Here is a 20,558-nt window from a genome sequence, read left to right as displayed (position 1 = left end):
ATATGTCTTGAAAGTGGTGATCACACCTTGGTCCATGGGCTGGATGAGTACTGTCATGTTTTTGGGCAGAAAAATCACCTCTATGTTGTCTGCCCAATCTTCCATGGTTGTTTGGTGGCTTGGGACATTGTCAACCAGCAGAAGGAAATGGTTGGTAATGTTTTCTTTATCAGCATAGTCACACAGTGCAGGGGACAAATAAATTGCAACATAATGCTGGTTAATAGAAGACATCACCTAGGCCTTCTTATTGGATCTATATATCACTGGGAGATGTTCTTCCACATAGCCCTTATGTGCCCTTGGGTTTTCACAGTGGTGGGTCAGTAAAGGCTTCAGCTTCAGGTCCCAACTGCATTACCACCCAGTACCAGGGTTAATCTGTCTTTGGATGCTTTAAATCCTGGCATTGTTTTCTCCTTAGACATAAAGGTTCTGGATGACATTTTCTTCCAATACAGGCCTGTCTTGTCATATTCTATCACCTGTTTGGCATTGTAACCACACTCTTCAATGTATTTTTTCAGTGTTGGTATGAATACTGCAACAGCGGGCTCATCAGAATCTGCTGCCTTGCCAATCATCTTGATGTTGTGTAGGGCTGCTTGGGCTTTAAAATAGTTGAGCCAACCCTTACTGGCACTGAAAGTTGACCCATTCTTAACTTCATATCCCTTCTTATGTAGATCATTATAAATCCAGAGGATAAATATGGGTAAAAGTAAGGTGATGAGATGTGCAAGGGGAGAAAGTAGCAGCAGACTGGAAGTGAGTATTAAGGGAGAGAGACTGGAGAAAGTGGATAGTTTTATATACTTGGGTGCAAATGTGGTGGGAAAAGGAATGGAAATAGAAGTAGAATGTAGATTGAGAGAAGCAAGTAAATGCCTTGAGAGATTAAAAAGTGCAATGAGAAATAGACATTTGAGAATGGATGTTAAGAGAAGATTGTATGGAGTGATTGTGCTGACACCACTGTATGGTTCAGAAACATGGCACATAAGATAGGAAGAGAGGAGTTTGAATGTGTTTGAGATGAGGTGCCAGAGATGTATGATAGTGGTTACTGGGCTGGATGGAGTGAGAGATGAGGAGATGAGGAAGTGAGGAAAGTGGGGGTGGAGGGGGAGTTGGAAGATGGGGTTGGTGAAAGGGTATTGGGATGGTTTGGACACATGGAGGGAATGAGCGAAGAAAGAGGGAGTAGTGAAAAATGTGTGGAAGGCAGAGGTGGAAGGAGTGAACATGAGGGGGCGACCAAAGATGAGATGGATGGAGGGGGGGGGGGGCATTGGGAGGGAGGGGAGTGTCTGTGGAGGAGGGACAGGAGTAGACAGAAGATAGGAGTGGATAGAGTGGTTGTGTATGGGTAGTGCTGTGTTGCATGAGAGGGAGTGGGTGGGGGATGGGAAGGGTGGGTGAGTGTGTGTGAAAAATAATTTGATGCTGCCCAAAAGGATTTCTCCCAGTCCTCTTTTCTGCATGAGGGGACGGAGAGGGTCGGTTGCCAATTAAATGAAGTGGCCTTGCTGTGGATGTGCTGTGTCTTGCAAGACTGCTTCTGACTCAAGGCTGGGCAAGATGCAGGGATGACCTGTTATCCAGGAGGAGCCAAGATAAGAGAGAGGGAGGTGGGTGAATGGGAGTGGAATGGGAGTGAAGTATGTGAGGGTGGATTTTATGCCTTTGTTTTGTGGGTACCTCCCTTGTAAGGGGGGGAAAGCCTTTGGTACATGTATGTATGTATGTATGTATGTGTATATATATATATATATATATATATATATATATATATATATACATATATTTACCTATTTTTACCTAGTTGTATTTTATGAGACGAGAGCTATGCTCATAGTGACCTATTTTCTTATCTCTCCACATCCAGTTTGTTCTTAAAATTATGTATAGTTCTGGCATTCACTGTTTCTCTGTTCAGTTTGTTCCACACATCAATCACTCTATGTGGGAAGCTTTTTTTTCAGGTCTCTTCTGTAACTGTCTTTCTTTAGTTTCTTTTTGTGTCCTCTTGTTTCTCTTCTGTCCCACTTAAGTCATCTCTATCGAGAACTTCCATCCCTTTCATAATTCTGAAAATGGTCAACGTGCCTCTTTCCCTTCTCTGTTCTAGTGTTGACAACTGTAATTTCTCCAATCTTTGTTCATATGTCAGATTTGACAGTGTGGGTGCCATTTCTGTCACTGCTCTTTGGATTCTTTCTAATTTTCTTATGTTCATTTTTGTGCTAGGTACCCACATTGATACAGCATATTCTAATTTCGGTCTTATCAGTGTAACAATTATTTTTTTAACCATCTCCTCATTTATGTAGTCGAAGGCCACTTTCATTGATCTTTAAGTTGTAAGTCTCTCCAAATAATTTATTCACATATTTGTCAGGTGTCAAATCACTTGAGATGATTACTCCTAGGTAACTCTCTGAGTTTACTTTTTTGACTTCTAAACTACTAAAGTACAGAAAAAGATTGTGTATCACTACAAGGTCTGAGAATGTAGTCAAAAGTGCAAAGTGAACTTCAACATTAAGAAATGCAGTATAATGGAGTTTGGAAAAAGTAAAAAAGAATATTAGGACAATATTAAATTGGTTCAAAGGAAGTAAAGAAAGTTAGTTCCAAAAAGGACCTAGGAGTAATTATCACCAAAGACATGTCATCAGGCAAGCAAATAAACAAATTGTCAGAGAAACCTACAATTTACTAAGATCAATAAAGGTGGCTTTTAATTACTTGGATGAGGTAATGGTAAAGAAACTACAAGTCACACTGATAAGACCAAGACTGAAGTATGCTGCAACACTATGGACACCCAGTACAAAAAAGAATACGAGGGAAATAGAAATCTAAAGAACAATGACAAAGATGGCCCCAACACTCTCCAAATTGACATACAAAGATTGTCTAAACTGGAACAACCAACCCTGAAACAAAGAGAAGGAGGCAATCTATTGACCATTTACAGAATCACGAAATGCATGGAAGTCCTTGACAGAGAAGATCTATTAAAGTGAGATAGAATACAAATATGGGGACATGAAAAGAAATTCAAAAAGGATAGTTATAAGAGATCAGGAAAAAAAAAAAAAAAAATCCACAGAGTGTTGGATGTCTGTAACAAATTGGACAAAACAAGTGTGTGCAAACCCCATACAAGAATTTAAGAACAAACTAGATGTTGCAAGATACAAAGACGGGTCACTACAAGCATAACTCCCCTTCCTGTATAATACAACTAGGTAAATACACCGACCAAACCATCAACTGGAACAGATGTACGAGCTCTCGAGTATAGCACTTTTTTGCTAAGTTGGACGAAATGAACACCTAGTTTGGGAAGGGGAAAGCATAAAGGTGCCCAAAACGAGTTAATAGAGTGAAATTGGTGACAAAAACAAAAATGGAGGATGGTCATTGCAGACAGAAATATGGTGAAGCAACTAAAAGAAGACTAGATGTGAGCAGGGTTGAACTGCAGTTAGGTGTCATCCCCAAGAAAAGTTGTAATAATGAGATGCCACAATGGAATCAAAGGTATGAAGAAAATTATTTTGGTTTTTCCGACTTTGCAAGAGATGGTAGAAGACTAGGTAAAAGTATAGATTTAGAAAGAGAGATGAGGTATATAAATATTTCATAGAATCAAAAGATTACAGAGTAAAGAAAGCTATCATAGATCTGAGAGAAGAATGCATTGCAATGTATAGAAGTGTGCTGAAAAGACAAAATGCAGAAACCCATAGAGGTTAGTGACCTAAAAAAAAGAACTAAACATAGTAAAATTGAAAATGAAAGGATGAAAAATGGAGATACCAGCAAAAATGAGGCTTTGAGAGGAGAGGTAAAAGAACACATTACACTGGTGACAGAGAAGGATCAAGATAGCATAAGGAAGACAGATCTTCAAAAAATAAAAAAACCAGTGGAAATTAGATCAGAACCAAAAAATAAATTTTACAGAAATTGTACTAGTGGAAGAAAATGCAAAGAAAACAGTTATTAAAGTAATCAAAGAGAAAGAAAACTGGGTCAGGGACACAACAGATAAAAATTGCATGGTGGTATATGGTATAAAAGAAAAACACTATGTAGCTAGGTACTTAAGAGAAAAAGAGGAGAAAGAAATAACAAAAGAAATTATGAAAGAGGTACAAGATGAGGGGCAAGAAATAGAAAAAGTAGAAGTGCATAGATGGGACAATACACAAAAGAAAAGAATCGACCTCTAAAAATTAAACTCAGGTCACAAATGATAAAAGTACTAGCAAAAACAGCAGTTGGCAAAAAGTGAAAACTACAAAAAACAAAATTAGAAAAGAATGGAGACCATAAAGAGGGATTTTCTTTTTTTTTTGAGTGCTGGACTTGAGGCTGAGAAAATGGTATATCAAAAGAAAGGAAATGCAGGAAACCGAAAACAAGGAGGAAAAGGAAAAAATAAAAGTAACTTATACCAATATGGATATGATTTCAGGATTAAATGAATTAAATGATTATCTGGTGAAAGAAACACCAGAAATAATGGGAACTGTGGAGACAAAATTAAAAGTTCCACTATCAACAAATAGTGTTGGACAAGGTTTATATAATCATTGGATAAAAACAGGAAAAACAGGGTGGAGTCATGTTTTTGACTAAGAAGGGCTTACATATGATGAAGACCACAGGAGAAAATTATGTGGAATTGATCATGATAAAAGTTTAAATTAGTGACATGAAAAGTAGGAAATTTGTGGTAGTCTAAGTGCCCTATGTGCCCCCAAAAACACGTTCTTGAAAAGAGTGACCATTCCAAATTGTTGGAAGACACATGGCATACATTAAATGAAATGCTGAAAGGAGGAAATCTAGTAATTTAATTATGGGTGATTTTAACTCTAAAGATATATGTTAGGAAATGACAGTGAAAGGTGAAGAGGACCTTTGGGGAAACATACTACTAGAAATGACCACTGAATACACAATGACTCAATGGGTGCAAGAGAATACCAGATATAGAAATAACGAAGAACTGTCGAGACTAGATTTAATATTTTCATCAGAGCCTGAAATTGTGGATAAAATGGAATACAAAACACCAATTGGGAAGAATGACCACATACTACTTGAACTTAAACTAATAGAGGAAATATATATGGGGAGAAATGAGAAACAGAAAAGGTAGACAGATGTATAACAAAGCAAATTTTGGGAAACTTAGAAAATTCTTTCAAAAAGCAAGCTGGGGAAAATTCTTCAATGAAAAAACACAGGAAGATAAATGGACAATTTTAAAAGAAATCTATAATGAAGGAGTGGATAAGTATGTACCAAAACAAAAACAGGAAAAGGTGTACATTAAGTGCTCCTATAACAAAAAATGTAGTGAGGCAAAAGATAAGAGACAAAGCTTGGAAAAGATGAAAAAAAAAAAAAAAAAATGGAAAGTGGCAATTTTATATCAAACTAAGAAATGAGTATGTAAAAATACAAAGGGAAGAAAAAAAGAAAAAATGAAAATACATGATAAATATAAAGATCAACCTAAATCATTCTATAGATATGTGAATGGTAAACTAAAAAATAAACAGGAAATAGTAAAACTACATCAAGGGGACATAGAATATACAGAGAATATAGAAATGGCTGAAATTATGAACATTTCAAATCTGTATTCACTAAAGAAAACATACACAATCCCACAATGAGAGAAATATTTGTGACACAGAAAGATATAAGGTACCAAATAATGAACTTTGATGTAACAAAATCACACATACTAGATGGAATTCCAAACTAGATACTAAAAGAATGTATAGATGAACTAACTCAAAGAAGGAAAAGTATCACAAGACTGGAAAAATGCTATCATGCCAATATATAACGGGGGAGAAAAGGAAGACCCAACAAACTATAGACTGGTCTCCCTTATAAGTACGATAGCCAAAATTTGTGAGAAAGCTATCAAAAGTAGATGGATTAAACATCTAGAGGAGAACAATATTCAAAATCTGAGGCAATTTCAATTTAGACAGGGAAGATCATGTGCCACAAATCTGATCTGTTTCTATTCAAGGTTAATAGATATAATGCAAGAAAGGGATGGATGGGCAGACTGTGCTTTCCTGGACTTACAAAAAGTGTTTGATAAAGTACCACACAAAAAATTATTAAAACTCGAAACAGGAGGTATACATGGAAAACTATTGAAATGGATGTAAGATTTCTTGCATGGGAGAAAAATGAGAAAGGTGCTCAGAGATAAAAACTCTACTCGGGAAGAAAAAAATAAGTGGAGTCCCACAGGGCTTAGTACTGGCTCCAATAATCTTTGCTATATATGTAAATGACATGAATGAAGGTGTAGAATGTTACATGAACTTCTTTGCAGATGACACAAAACTACTAAAGAAACTAAGTACAGAAAAATATTGTGAATCATTACAGAGAGATTTGGACAAGGTCTGGGATTGGATTGAGAAGTGGGAAGTGGACTTCAACATTAAGAAATGTAGTATAATGGAATTTGGAAAAAGTAAAATGAGAATATTACAATATAAAATCGGTGCAAAGGAAGTAAAGAAAGTTGGTTCTGAAAAGGACCTAGCAGTAATTTTCACCAAAGACATGTCACCAGACAAGCAGATAAACAAAATAGTTGGAAAAACCTATAGTTTATCAAGTTCAATAAAAGTGGCTTTTAATTACTTGGATGAGGTAATGGTAAAGAAAATACTAGTCACACTGATAAGACCAAGATTGGAGTATGCAATGACACTATGGACACTCAGTACAAAAAATAGTACAAGGAAAATAGAAAGAATCCAGAGAGCAACAACAAAAATGGCCCCAACACTTTCAAAACTGACATACAAAGCAAAAATTGTCTAAACTGTAACTACCAACCCTGGAACAAAGAAGAGAAAGAGGCAATCTACTGGCCATTTACAGAATCATGAAAGGCATGGAAGTCCTTCACAGAGAAGATTTATTAAACTGGGCTAGAAGAAAAACAAGAGAACATGAAAAAAACTCAAAAAGGTCAGTTATAGAAGATATCTGAAAAAAAAAAGCTTTCCACACAGAGTGGTGGACATCTGGTACAAATTGGATGAAACAATAGTGTGTGCAAACACGATACAAGAATTTAAGAACAAACTAGATGTTGTGAGATACAAAGACAGGTCACCACGAGCATAGCTCCCCTTCCCATATAACAGAACTAGGTAAATAAAACTAGGTAAATCCATGCACACACTAAATATTACCTTTTCCCTAAAGCTATTTTATGGCTACCAATGTTAAGTCTGAGTAAAATAGTCTCACAATCATTTAACCTTTACATCATTTCAGCCCTGAAATTGAAGAAGAATAATAAGTTCATGATGAAAATGGTGAGGTACAAAGATAACATGTAAGGGTTGAATATTTGTCACAATCATATAACTCTCCCTAAAATACACACAACAAATGTGTGAACTTACACGTATATAAGGAACACTGAGAATTATGGGACATCAAAAATATACATATTTACAGAAAGGACAACAATGGCATATGTCAGAAGCAAGACTGAATCTGACACTTATTCACACATCTGTAGACACCAATGACTATCATATTACAATATAAATTTCAATGTGTTGCAAGTGACAACTTATAAATCCACATTATTTATTCAATTCACCTACAAACTTCAATACCTTTGGTTTTACACATTCCATGTACATACAACACTCCTATGAAAGATGCTTGATGTGTTAGCTATCTGGAAATGTCTTTTCAATATTAAGAAAGACTGTGGGACTTCTACAAAATATGCTACTTTTATCACAACATCTAATATTCAAGCAACCATACATTAGTATCACTTATCAAAAAGGCAATTATTCTCACATTTTCTTTTTATACAAACTCTTATGGCATCATAGAAAACTGCTCAGCAGCATATCTATAATTTGCAAACCTTTTCTGATGAAAAAATAGGAGTGTGAAATTATTTTTTCCATGTTTAACAACATAAATCTTTTAACTGTGTGAGACATTCATTGGTTGTGACTGGATGGTCTCTTACCAAACAAGTGATCTTAGCATCTAAATCTAAAAGATGTCACCCAGTTTAGAAAAAAAATACAAAATCAAAACTTTTTCCATTATACCAGTGAAGGCTACAAGACTGCAACACAAAATACACAATATTTAACTGCTCTATAATAATCATGAGCAGTACAAAATTCCTATGAGCAATTAGGAGAAAGAGGATAAAAAAAAATATATATATATATTAAGACACTTTTGACCACAACACCAAACTATGACTTAGTCCCTATGGCTATGCCCATTACTCTGTTGAATCTCTGGAGCATCACTTCGGGTGCGTCTGTGTTGTAGATGGTGCATGTGCGAAGGCTTAAGGCTCCCATTTGTCTTGTATATTGTATGGGATATATCTTTATAATGGCTTAATTCTTTATCATACGTGCTCATTGTTACATCTGCTCCAAGTATGTCCTTTACCTGTAAGAAATACATAACAGCAATGGATCTTTTGATAAACATAGTGATATACTCCCTTAATATTATTTATCATTCATACATACACTGTTATCAATCATTCATTCAGAGTCCACTGCTGAACAAGGGCCTCTTCCAACCCATTCCATGAGCCACACTTCTGTGCCAACTTCTGCCACTTCACTCCTACAAACTTCTATATTTTGTCTCTGATTTGTCTAGTCTCCCTCATCCACATTTCCATCTTGTGGTGTCTATTCATTACACATGCTCCCTCCTCATCCTCCTTTCTGGGGCTCCAGGGCTGGACATGGTTGACATCACCCTGTGTAGCAGGCATGCAAAGATGTTCCTGGATCAAATGGACTATCAATAATCATCCAACTACTATGCCTGCCCCAAACTGGCACAATATCAGCACTTCCATAAGGAAGGGCACCCCTGAGGGACCATCACAGCATCCCTTTATCATCAATAGATTTTTTTATAAATGGATTTTTTTTTTCATTGACCAATTATTCATTTCTGTAAACACTAGTCATATCATTTTCACCCACACCTTCTACCAGGTTCCTACCAGGTTCTCACCAACTGGACAAAAGAACACAAATACATACCTCATCTCTACATCAACAACACTAATACCACACACAAACACACCAAAAATTCTTGGTGTAACATACGATACATCCATGTCTTTCAAACAACACATCACAAACATAAAAAAACAAATGCACATCTAGACTTAATGCACTTAAGTCAATCACTGGAACAACATTTGGACAAAACAAAGAAACTAATACAACAATATACAATGCATACGCTCAGTGATGAATTATGCGAGTCCTGCATGGGCTCCTAATCTCAGTGAGACACACAACACCCTTCAAATCATACAAAACAAAGCCCTAAAAACAATTACAGGCTGCACAAATACAACACCTACAGACCATTTACACCATGAAACAAAAGTCCTCAAAGTCAAGGACCACGTCGACATGAGAGGCACACAAACACTTGCCGCAGCCACCACAAACACATCACACCCGCTACACTACATAACAGAACACCCTCACACACCAAGAAACATTAAAACAACACCCAAAGACCTGTATCACACACAGATACTCTCTTTCTCTTCCTCCACAACCACCAAATACCAGCCTCCGGAAACATATTCATAATCATATCACTCACCGCTCCATTAACACACTGAAAGACAACACACTGCTGCATGCCAGACCCCCTGATATCCACCCTTCTAAATCCTCTCTCCCACGAAAGGACAGAGTCCACCTGACCAGACTGCGGTGCGGCCACCACCCAGCACTTCTAAGCTACCAGAAGAGGCTGGATGACCGCATTGTGAACAGCTGTCCAGGATGTAACACTTCACCCCATACAACACATAATGGAAGACTGCATTATACACAATCATGCACGCAAACAACACAACATACACTCTATAAAGGATTTGTGGGAAAACCCAGTTTTGGCTGTGGCATTCCTTGGGGAGACGGGACTGCTTGGACAGACAGTCTAGGGAACGACAAACAAAAACAACAACAACCAGGTTCCTATGGCTTGCCACTAGTCACTAGTGTCACTGACTCTGCTAGTCTCTAGCTCCTGTCAAACCAACAAACAAGAGCATTCATCCACATTAGCCATTGTTGTAAACACTGTGCAGATTATATTCAAGTGATTTAATGTAATGTATACAATGTTTCTTAACAACCTAACATCCTTTAGTAAGGTGCATATAACAGTGGTACATAACATAATGTAGTGATACCAAACAGCTGAAATCCACTGATACTTAACAGACAAAAATCAGCAACTTGCTTTTTATGTATATACCTATTTAACAGAATTTGAGAGGGTGTGTGAAAAAAGGAAGCTGAAGATAAATGTGGGCAAAAGGTGATGAGATGTACAAGGGGAGAGAGTGACAGCAGGCTGGAAGTGAGCATTAAGGGTGAAAGACTGGAGGAAGTGGATAATTTTAGATACTTGGGTGTAAATGTGGCAGGAAAGGGAGGAGTGGGGGTGGAGGTAGTATGTAGATTGAGGGAAGTGAGTAAATGCCTTGGTGGATTAAAAAGTGCAATGAGAAATAGACATTTGGGAATGGATGCTAAGAGGAGGTTATATGAAGGAGTGATTGTGCCAACAGCAATGTACGGGGCAGAAACATGGAACATGAGAGAGGAAGAGAGGAGTTTGAATGTGTTTGAGATGAAATGTCTGAGAAGTATGATAGGGGTTACTAGGCTAGATAGAGTGAGAAATGAGGTGAGGAGAACAGGGGTGGAAAGGGAACTGGGAAATAGGGTTGATGAAAGAGTATTAGGATGGTTTGGACACATGGAAAGAATGAGTGAAGAAAGATCACTAAAAGAAGTGTGGAAGGCAGAGGTGGAAGGAGTGAATATGAGGGGGTGTCCTAGGATGAGATGGATGGATGGGGTGAAAGGGGCATTACAAAAGAGAGGAATGTCTGTGGAGGAAGGATGGGAGAGGACAGAAGATAGGGGGGAGAGGACAGAAGATAGGGGTGAATGGAGAAGGGTTGTGTATAGATGATGCTACGATGCATGTGGGGGAGTGGGAGTGGGATGGGGGGTGAGGAAGTATGTGTGAGAAAAAATGTGACGCAACCCATAGAGATTTCTCCCCGTCTTCTGAATGAGGGAACGGAGAGGGGGGTCGCCAAATTTATGAAGCGGCCTTGCTGTGGATGTGCTGTGTCTTGCGACACTGCTTCTGACCCAGGGCAGTGGAAAGAATACAAGGATGACCCATCATCCAGGAGGTGTCAAGATAAGAGGGAGGGAGGAGGGTGGAGGGGAGTGGAATATATAGGAAATGGAATGGGTGGGAGTGGTTTCTATGCCTTTTTCTTTTTGGTTATCCCCATGTAAGGGGAAAAAGACTTTGGTATATGTATGTACCTAATTAATGAAAACCTTTTAATGTGATGTATACACTGTTTTTCAATTTCTTAACATTCTTAAGTAATAGCAAACAACTGAAATCAGCTTATACCTTACAGATAAATATCACTATCTTCATTTTTATGCCTTTGTCTATTTCAGTCCAAATCATGCCAATTTGGATTGAAATACATAAAAATCAAAATAGTGATTGGGATGGTTTTGACACATGGAGAGAATAAGTGAAGAAAAATTAGTAAAAGGAGTGGATGGCAATGATGGATGGAGTGAAACTGAGGAGACAACTGAGGATGAGATGGATGGATAGGGTGAAAGGGGCTTTGAGCAAGAGGGAATATCTGTTGAACAAGGTAGGGAGAAAGAAGATTGGGGTGAGTGGAGAATGACTGTGTATTTACCTATATGTATTTACATCCTGCTGCGCAACTTTTTTGTTTTTGTTCCCACTAGTTACTTAGGTTTTAAATTATGTAAATAACTTTGTATTCACATAGCTGTATCTTACAGAATGGGGAGCTACGTTCGTGGTGTCCCATCTCTGTATCTCACCATATTTAATTTGTTCCTAAATTCTTCTATTGTTTTGCATACACTATTGTTTTGTCTAGTATGTTCCATACATCCATACTGTGTAAGAAAAGCTGTTTTTTTTTTCATGTCTCTTTGCTACAAAGCCCTCTGTGAAGGGCACTGTCCTAGCCTTCCGATAAGGGGGGGGAGTGTGATATTAAACCATATCATTCTATAACTGTCCTTTTTGAGTTTCTTTCCATGTCCTCTTGTGTTTCTCTTATCCCATTTTAGTAAGTCATCTCTGTCAAGGACTTCTACACCTTTCATAATTTTGTACATTGTCAACAAATCACCTCTTTCTTTTCTTTGTTCCAGAGTTGGTGGTTCTAGTTTTGACAATTTTTCTTCATATGACATTTTTGATAGTGATGGAGCCATTTTCGTAATTGCTCTCTGGATTTTCTCAATTTTCTTTATATTTTTTTAGTACTGGGTAACCATAGTGTCACTGTATACTCCAATTTAGGCCTTATCAGTATTCCCTTTGTTTCTTCTTCATCCAAGTAAGTAAAAGCCTCTTTTATTGATCTTAGCAAGTTATAGGTTTTGCCAACAATTTTATATGTTTATATGTTTATCAGGGGATGTATCTTTTGTGATGATCCCTCCCTGGTCTTTTTCAGATCCCACTTTTGTTACTTTTTTCACCAATTTTATATTGTCCTGATATCTTTTTTATACTTTTTCCAAGAGGAGAGCAGATGTGAGATGGGGTAAGAGTATGACAGAAAATTTTGAAAGTAATAAAAAGATGCTTTGGAAAGAAATTAAAAGAGGAAGAGGAGGGTTTGCTGAATTAATGAAGTGGCCTTGCTGTGGATATGCTGTGTCTTGCAACACTGCTTCTGACCCAGAGCAGTGGACAGGATGCAGGGATGACCCATCATCCAGGAGGTGCCAAGATGTGAGGGAGGGAAGAGGGTGGAAGGGAATTGAGTGTGTAGGGGATGGAATGGGTGGTAGTGGTTTCTATGGCTTTTTCATTTTGGCTAACCCCCATGTAAGGGGGAAAAGAGCCTTTGGTATATGTATGTACTTTTTCCAAATTCCATTATGCTCCATTTTCTTTATGGTGAAGTCCACTTCCCACTTCTGACTCCATTCCTAGACCCTGTTCAGATCTCTCTGTAATGAGTCACACACAGTCCATTTCAGTACTCACTTTCTTTAACAATTTTGCATCATATACAAAGAAGTTCATGTAACATTCCACACCTTTACCCATGTCATTCACATGGCAAACATTATTGGAGCCAATACTGATCCTTGTACAACTCCACTAATTACCTCCTCCCAAGTATAACTCTTATCTCTGAGCACTACTCTCATTTTTCTTCCATTCAAAAAGTCCTCCATCCATGGTTTCCAGTTTTCTTAATAGTTTTTTGTGAGGGTCTTTACCAAAAGCTTTTTGTAGATCTATGAATACATAATCAGCCCATCCATCCCTTTCTTGTATTATATCTAGTAGTCTCAAGTAAAAACAGATCAAATTTGTGGTACATGATCTTCCCTGTCTATATCCGAATTGTCTTGAATTTAGGATCTTGTTCTCCTCCAGATGTTTTATCCATCTACTTTTTATAACTTTTTCACAAATTTTAGCTACCATGCTTGTGAGGGAGGGAGGTGGGTGGAGGGGAGTGGAATATATAGGAAATGGAATGGGTGGGAGTGGTTTCTATGCCTTTTTCTTTTTGGCTACCCCCATGTAGGGGTAAAAACCCTTTGGTATATGTATGTATGTATGTTTGTGAGGGAAACCAATCTGTAATTTGTTGAGCCTTACTTCCTCCTTCATAAACTGGTATGATATCAGCATTTTTCCAGTCTTCTGGTATTCTTCCTTCTTTGAGTGAGCAACATATTATGTTATTTTGTCTGTTAGTTTTTCTGTACAGTACATTGTTTTGATATCAAATTTGTTATTCCATCTGTCCCTTGTGATTTCTTGACATAAAGTTAATTATTTGATCCATTATTTCTTTCCGTGTTACTCTTATTTCCCTTGTGTATTTACCTAGTTGTATTTACCTAGTTGTATTTTACGGGAAGGGGAGCTATGCTCGTGGTGTCCCGTCTTCATATCTCATTTTATCTAAACTATTTTTAAATTCATGTATTGTTTTTGCACACACCACTTTCTCATCTAACTTGTTCCAACTGTCTATTACTCTGTGAGGAAAGCTGTTCTTTTTCAGATCTCTTCTATAGCTGTCTTTCTTGATTTTCTTTCCGTGTCCTCTTGTATTTCTATCATCCCATTTTATCAGATTCTCTCTATCAATAATTTCTATGCCTTTCATGATTCTGTAAATAGCTATCAAATCTCCTCTCCCTCTTCTTTGCTCTAGTGTCTGTAGTTCAAGTTTTGCTAGTCTCTCTTCATATGATAGTTTTGAGAGTGTTGGTGCCAATTTTGTAATTGCTCAAGTTTTTTTATACAATTTTTTGTACTTGGTGACCACATTGTTGCTGCATATTCCAATCTTGGTCTTATCAGTGATTAGAATTTTCTTCACCATTTCTTCATTCAGGTATGTAAATGCCACTTTGATTGGTCTTATTACATAAGAACATAAGAACATAAGAAATAAAGGAGACTGCAAAAGACCATAAGGCCTACACTAGGCAGCTCCGTATCCATCACCACCTGTCGTCCCCATCCATAAAGTTGTCTAATCGTTTTTTAAAACAACTGATAGTTTCAGCGCTTACTACGTGGTTACTAAGTTTATTCCATTCATCGACCACCCTATTTGTAAACCAATTCTTGCCTATTTCCTTCTTAAATCTAAATTTGTCCAGTTTATACCCATTACTGCGAGTCCTGCCCTGTTGTTTTATTATGATGACCTTGTTTGCATCACCCTTGTTATAGCCTTTGATCCACTTGAACACTTCTATTAGATCACCCCGCACTCTGCGTCTTTCCAGAGAGTGTAAGTTTAGGTGCCTAAGCCTCTCTTCGTAAGGCAAATTTCCGAGTCCTTGTATCATTTTGGTCATTCTTCTCTGTACTGATTCTAGTGAATTTATGTCCATTTTGTAGGACGGAGACCAAAACTGTACCGCATAGTCAAGGATGGGTCTAACTATCGCTAGATAGAGTTTAATAATTACCTCTGCACTTCTATTTGTTACCGTCCTAGCAATGAAGCCTAATGCTCTGTTTGCTTTATTTCTGGCGCTAATGCACTGCTTCCTGGTTTTAAGGTCCGGACTCACCAGAACTCCCAAGTCCCTCTCGCACTCAGATTTTTCTAAGAACGTGTCATCTAAGTTGTATCTATTTTCGGGGTTGTGTAGCCCTACGTTTAACACGCTACACTTAGAGATATTGAAGTTCATTTGCCATTTCACCGACCATGTTAACAGTTTATTAAGATCATCCTGCAGAATCTGGGCGTCTTCTCCTGACCTAATTAGGCGTCCTATTTAATAGGCGTCCTATTAAATTATAAGTTTCTCCAAAAATCTTATTTATATGTTTCTAAGGTGACATATTATTCATAACAATGACTCCCAGGTCCTTCTCATTTTCTACTTTTTTTTATTCCTTCTTCTCCCAATTTATATGATCCTGTTATTCTGTTTTTGCTTTTTCCAAATTCCATTATACTACACTTTTTTGTATTGAACTCCATCTCCCACTTCCTACTCCATTCCTGTACTTTATTTAGATCACTCTGTAGTGATTCACAATCTTCTTCCGTGTTCACTTTTTTCAGTAGTTTTGCATCATCTGCAAAGAAGCTCATATAGCTTTCAATTCCTTCATCCATATCATTAATATATATAGCAAACATTATTGGGGCCAGAACTGTTCCTTGTGGAACACCGCTTATTACTTCATCCCAATTTATATGATCCTGTTATTCTGTTTTTGCTTTTTCCAAATTCCATTATACTACACTTTTTTGTATTGAACTCCATCTCCCACTTCCTACTCCATTCCTGTACTTTATTTAGATCACTCTGTAGTGATTCACAATCTTCTTCCGTGTTCACTTTTTTCAGTAGTTTTGCATCATCTGCAAAGAAGCTCATATAGCTTTCAATTCCTTCATCCATATCATTAATATATATAGCAAACATTATTGGGGCCAGAACTGTTCCTTGTGGAACACCGCTTATTACTTCATCCCATTTTGAGTGTTTGTCTCTTATCACTACTCTCATTTTTCTTTCTTGCAAAAAGTCTTCCATCCAATTAAGCAGTTTGCCCTGTATTCCTCCTTCAGTTTCTAATTTCTTAAGCAACTTCTATGTGGTACTTTGTCAAAAGCTTTTTTTAGGTCTAGAAATGCACAATCAGCCCATCCATCTCTTTCTTGTATTATATCTATTAGCCTTGAATAGAAACATATTAAATTGGTGACACATGATCGTCCTTGTCTGAATCCAAATTGCCTTGGATTTAGCACGTTGTTTTTTTCTAAATATTTTACCCATCTACTTTTGACAATTCTTTCACAAAGTTTTGCTATTGTACTTGTTAGAGAAACTGGTCTATAGTTGGTAGGGTCTTCTTTATTTCCTCCTTTATATATAGGTACTATATTTGCTTTTTTTCCAATCTTCTGGAACTTTTCCTTCTTTCAAGGAACTGTTTATTATGCTATGTATTTTGTCTGCCAGTTCATTCCTGCATTCTTTCAAAATCCAGTTTGCTATTTCATCTGGTCCATGCGATTTTCTGACATCAAGATTACTCAAGTGTTTCAATATTTCATTCTTTGTTACTTCTATTTCTTTCATAGGGGGGACTTTCTCTTTCCATTCGACCTCTTCAGGTTGTATGTTCTCCCTTGTAAACACTGATTTAAAATGTTTGTTCATAATTTCCGCCATTTCAATTTCCTCTGTGTATTCAACTCCTTATCTTAATTTCTCCAAATCTTGTTTGTTTTTCCGTTTGTTGTTTACAAATCTGTAAAATAGTTTTGGTTGATCTTTACACTTTTCTATGACATCCTTTTCATATTTTCTCTTTTCCTATCTGCACGTTTGTACATATTCATTTCTATAACATGTATATATTTTCCATTTTTCAGGCCTTTTGTATTTTTTTTAATTTGGTCCAAGCTTTGTCTCTTTTGTCTTTTAACTCCCTACAACTTTTGTTGCACCAGCATTTTACATATTCTTTTTCTTGTTTTTGTCTTGGGACATACTTTTCCACTCCTTTTTTATAAATTTTTGTCAAAATATTCCAGTTCTCTTCCACTGTTGTTTCTTCTTTGTATATTCCTTCCCAGTTTTCTTTTTGAAAGAATTTTCTTATTTTATCAAAGTTTGTTTTTTCATACATCATTCTTCCTTTTCTATATTGTTCATTTCTTTTCATGTATTTTTCCTCATTTACTTCTAGTTAAATCAATATGTGGTCACTTTTACTTATTGGTGTTTTATATTCAATCTTTTCTACTATTCTAGGTTCAGATGTAATTATTACGTCTAGTCTCGATGGTTCTTCTTCATTTCTATACCTAGTATTCTCCTGTATCCACTGTGTCATTGTATGGTCAGTAATCATCTCAAGTAGAGCGTTTCCCCATGAGCCGTCTCCACCCTTTACTGTCATCTCTTCCCAGCAGATTTCTTTGCAATTATAGTCGCCCATCATAACTATTCTTCCTCCATCTTCCATTATCTTATTTAATGTTATCTTTGTGCCCTCTAACATACTTTTATGTTCACTCTCTTCCCACGAGGCTGTTTTCGGAGGCACATAATTTATCACAAACTTTCTGCTCTTCTTATCTCTGTCTTCCACTTCGATCATAATCATCTCTACTGTATTCTTTCCATATGTGACACACCTCACGTTTATATCCTTCTTAGTCAGGAACATAACTCCACCCCCTTGCTTTGTCTCTCTGTTTCTAATCCGATAATTATATGCATCATGTCCTACACTGTTGGGTGGTAGTGGACCTTTTAATTTTGTTTCTACAATTCCCATTATGTCCGGTTCTTTTTCCTTCAGATAATCATTCAGCTCATTCAATCCTGTTATTAATCCATCTATATTTGTGTAAGACAATCTTAGTTTTTCTGCCACTTCCATCGTGTTCCCTGTTTCCCTTTTGTTTTTCTCTAGTATGTCGAATTTCCTTACTTTCATATTCACTACTCTCCAATAGAATCTCTCTTCTGACTCTGTTCTGGTCTCGTTTTTTTCCTTAGCTTCAAGTCTTTTCTTTTTTTCCTCCTCTCTTTCCTCTTTATTCATTTCCCTTTTTATCCATACCTTTTTATATTGTTCATTTGTTGCTAGTTTCCCTGTTTTGGATAAGATATTCTCTGCCATCGTTTGTGACCTGAATTTAATCTTAATTGGTCTGGTCTTATCTGTACTATACTTTCCGAGCCTAAACTTCTCTTCGATTTGTTTCATTATTTCTGGTTCATCTTCCTGAACTAATTCTAGTAAACTGCTTACTTTTTCATTTTCCTCGTTCATTCTTGTGGTTCTATCTGGGTTATGTTTCTCTTCCATTCCTAATATAATTATACATTTCTTTTTATCTGCTAAGTCTCTTACTATATTCTCCTTCTGTCTCATCACTTTAATAACTGAGTCTTCAGTTTGTTCTTTCACTTGTTATTTGATTATGTCAGTAAATGCAACTTTACTGTTTTCTTGGATTTTTTTCCAACCCTCTTTGTTGTCCTTACTATTCCTCTTTAATTCTTGATTCTCCTCTTTTACTTCTTTTAACTGTCTTTTTAGTTCTTCTATTTCCTTAGTTAAGTTTTTTTTTGCCTTCTCTAGTGCTTCCAATCTTTCAACCCTTTCCGCCATTTTTGACATTCTACCGAACCTAATCTCCCAATGTTCGGTCAATTCTTCAAGTTTTTCTTCGAGTCTTGCCAGTCGGGGGAGGTTGGTATCCGCCCCCCCCCCTCATTGAATCCATGGAAATTATTATCTTCACCTTCTATTGTGCTACTCATATCTATGTTTCTAATCTTTACATTTTTGTTAGACCTTTCGTCATCACTAAATTGGTCCGGCCCTCTTTTGTTTACATGGCATCTGCCTGCCTGGACCAAGTCCTCTCCTTCCTCATTTCCTTCCATTTCCCTCAGTTATCCCTCCCCTTCTCCTTTTTCCTCACTTTCCCACTACACCACGAGCAATTCCCCCCCCCCTGTAAATACAATAGGTACTTCCTTTGCGTTGAGATCCACGAGAATTTCACTTTTTCTTCAGGACGTCAATCTCCGCCGTCCATCCAACGGACGTGTGTATTTACCTAGTTGTATTTTACGGGAAGGGGAGCTATGCTCGTGGTGTCCCGTTTTCATATCTCATTTTATCTAAACTATTTTTAAATTCATGTATTGTTTTTGCACACACCACTTTCTCATCTAACTTGTTCCAACTGTCTATTACTCTGTGAGGAAAGCTGTTCTTTCTCAAATCTCTTCTATAGCTGTCTTTTTTATTTTCTTTCCATGTCCTCTTGTATTTCTGTCATCCCATTTTATCAGATTCTCTCTATCAGTAATTTCTATGCCTTTCATGATTCTGTAAATAGCTATCAAATCTCCTCTCTCTCTTCTTTGCTCTAGTGTCTGTAGTTCAAGTTTTGCTAGTCTCTCTTCATATGATAGTTTTGAGAGTGTTGGTGCCAATTTTGTAATTGCTCTTTGTATTCTTTCAAGTTTTTTTATGCATTTTTTTGCACTTGATGACCATATCGTTGCTGCATATTCCAATCTTGGTCTTATCAGTGATTAGAATTTTCTTCACCATTTCTTCTTCCAGGTATGTAAATGCCACTTTGATTGTTCTTATTAAATTATAGGTTTCTCCAAAAATCTTATTCATATGTTTTTCAGGTGACATATTATTCATAATAATGACTCCCAGGTCCTTTTCATTTTCTACTTTTTTTATTCCTTCTTCTCCCAATTTATATGATCCTGTTATTCTGTTTTTACTTTTTCCAAATTCCATTATACTACACTTTTTTGTATTGAACTCCATCTCCCACTTCCTACTCCATTCCTGTACTATATTTAGATCTCTTTGTAGTGATTCACAATCTTCTTCCGTGTTCACTTTTTCCAATAGTTTTGCATCATCTGCAAAGAAGCTCATATAGCTCTCAATTCCTTCATCCATATCATTAATATATATAGCAAACATTATTGGGGCCAGAACTGTTCCCTGCGGAACACCGCTTATTACTTCATCCCATTTTGAGTGCTGGTTTCTTATCACTACTCTCATTTTTCTTTCTTGCAAAAAGTCCTCCATCCAATTTAGTAGTTTGCCCTGTATTCCTCCTTCAGTTTCTAAGTTCTTAAGCAACTTCTTATGTGGTACTTTGTCAAAAGCTTTCTTTAGATCTAAAAAGGCACAGTCCGCCCATCCATCTCTTTCTTGTATTAAATCTATTAGCCTTGAATAGAAACATATTAAATTGGTGACGCATGATCGTACTTGTCTGAATCCAAATTGCCTTGGATTTAACACTGTTTTTTTTCTAAATATTTTAC

The 20,558-nt window shown here is 36.9% G+C and overlaps 1 protein-coding gene across 10 annotated transcripts in view; it reads right to left on the bottom strand.

The window, feature by feature from the left end:
* The window catches only part of LOC143038832 (transmembrane protein 164), a 128,981-nt gene that overhangs the window by 14,661 nt on the left and 93,762 nt on the right, over window positions 1–20,558 (bottom strand). For 9 of the 10 annotated variants that reach the window (XM_076208429.1, XM_076208430.1, XM_076208435.1 and 6 more), the window contains one exon: window positions 1,026–8,514. The exons of the other annotated variant lie outside the window; for it this stretch is intronic. In XM_076208429.1, the coding sequence (XP_076064544.1) occupies window positions 8,317–8,514 (198 nt within the window). In that variant the 3' untranslated portion in view covers window positions 1,026–8,316. Of the gene's footprint in view, window positions 1–1,025; window positions 8,515–20,558 lie in introns of those variants that run through there. 10 annotated transcript variants of the gene reach the window in all.

The sequence above is a fragment of the Oratosquilla oratoria genome, chromosome 25 (genome assembly GCF_046742065.1).
Source record: "Oratosquilla oratoria isolate Oo_2021 chromosome 25, ASM4674206v1, whole genome shotgun sequence".
NCBI lineage: Eukaryota > Metazoa > Arthropoda > Malacostraca > Stomatopoda > Squillidae > Oratosquilla > Oratosquilla oratoria.
This window is presented reverse-complemented; position numbering and strand designations above follow the sequence as displayed.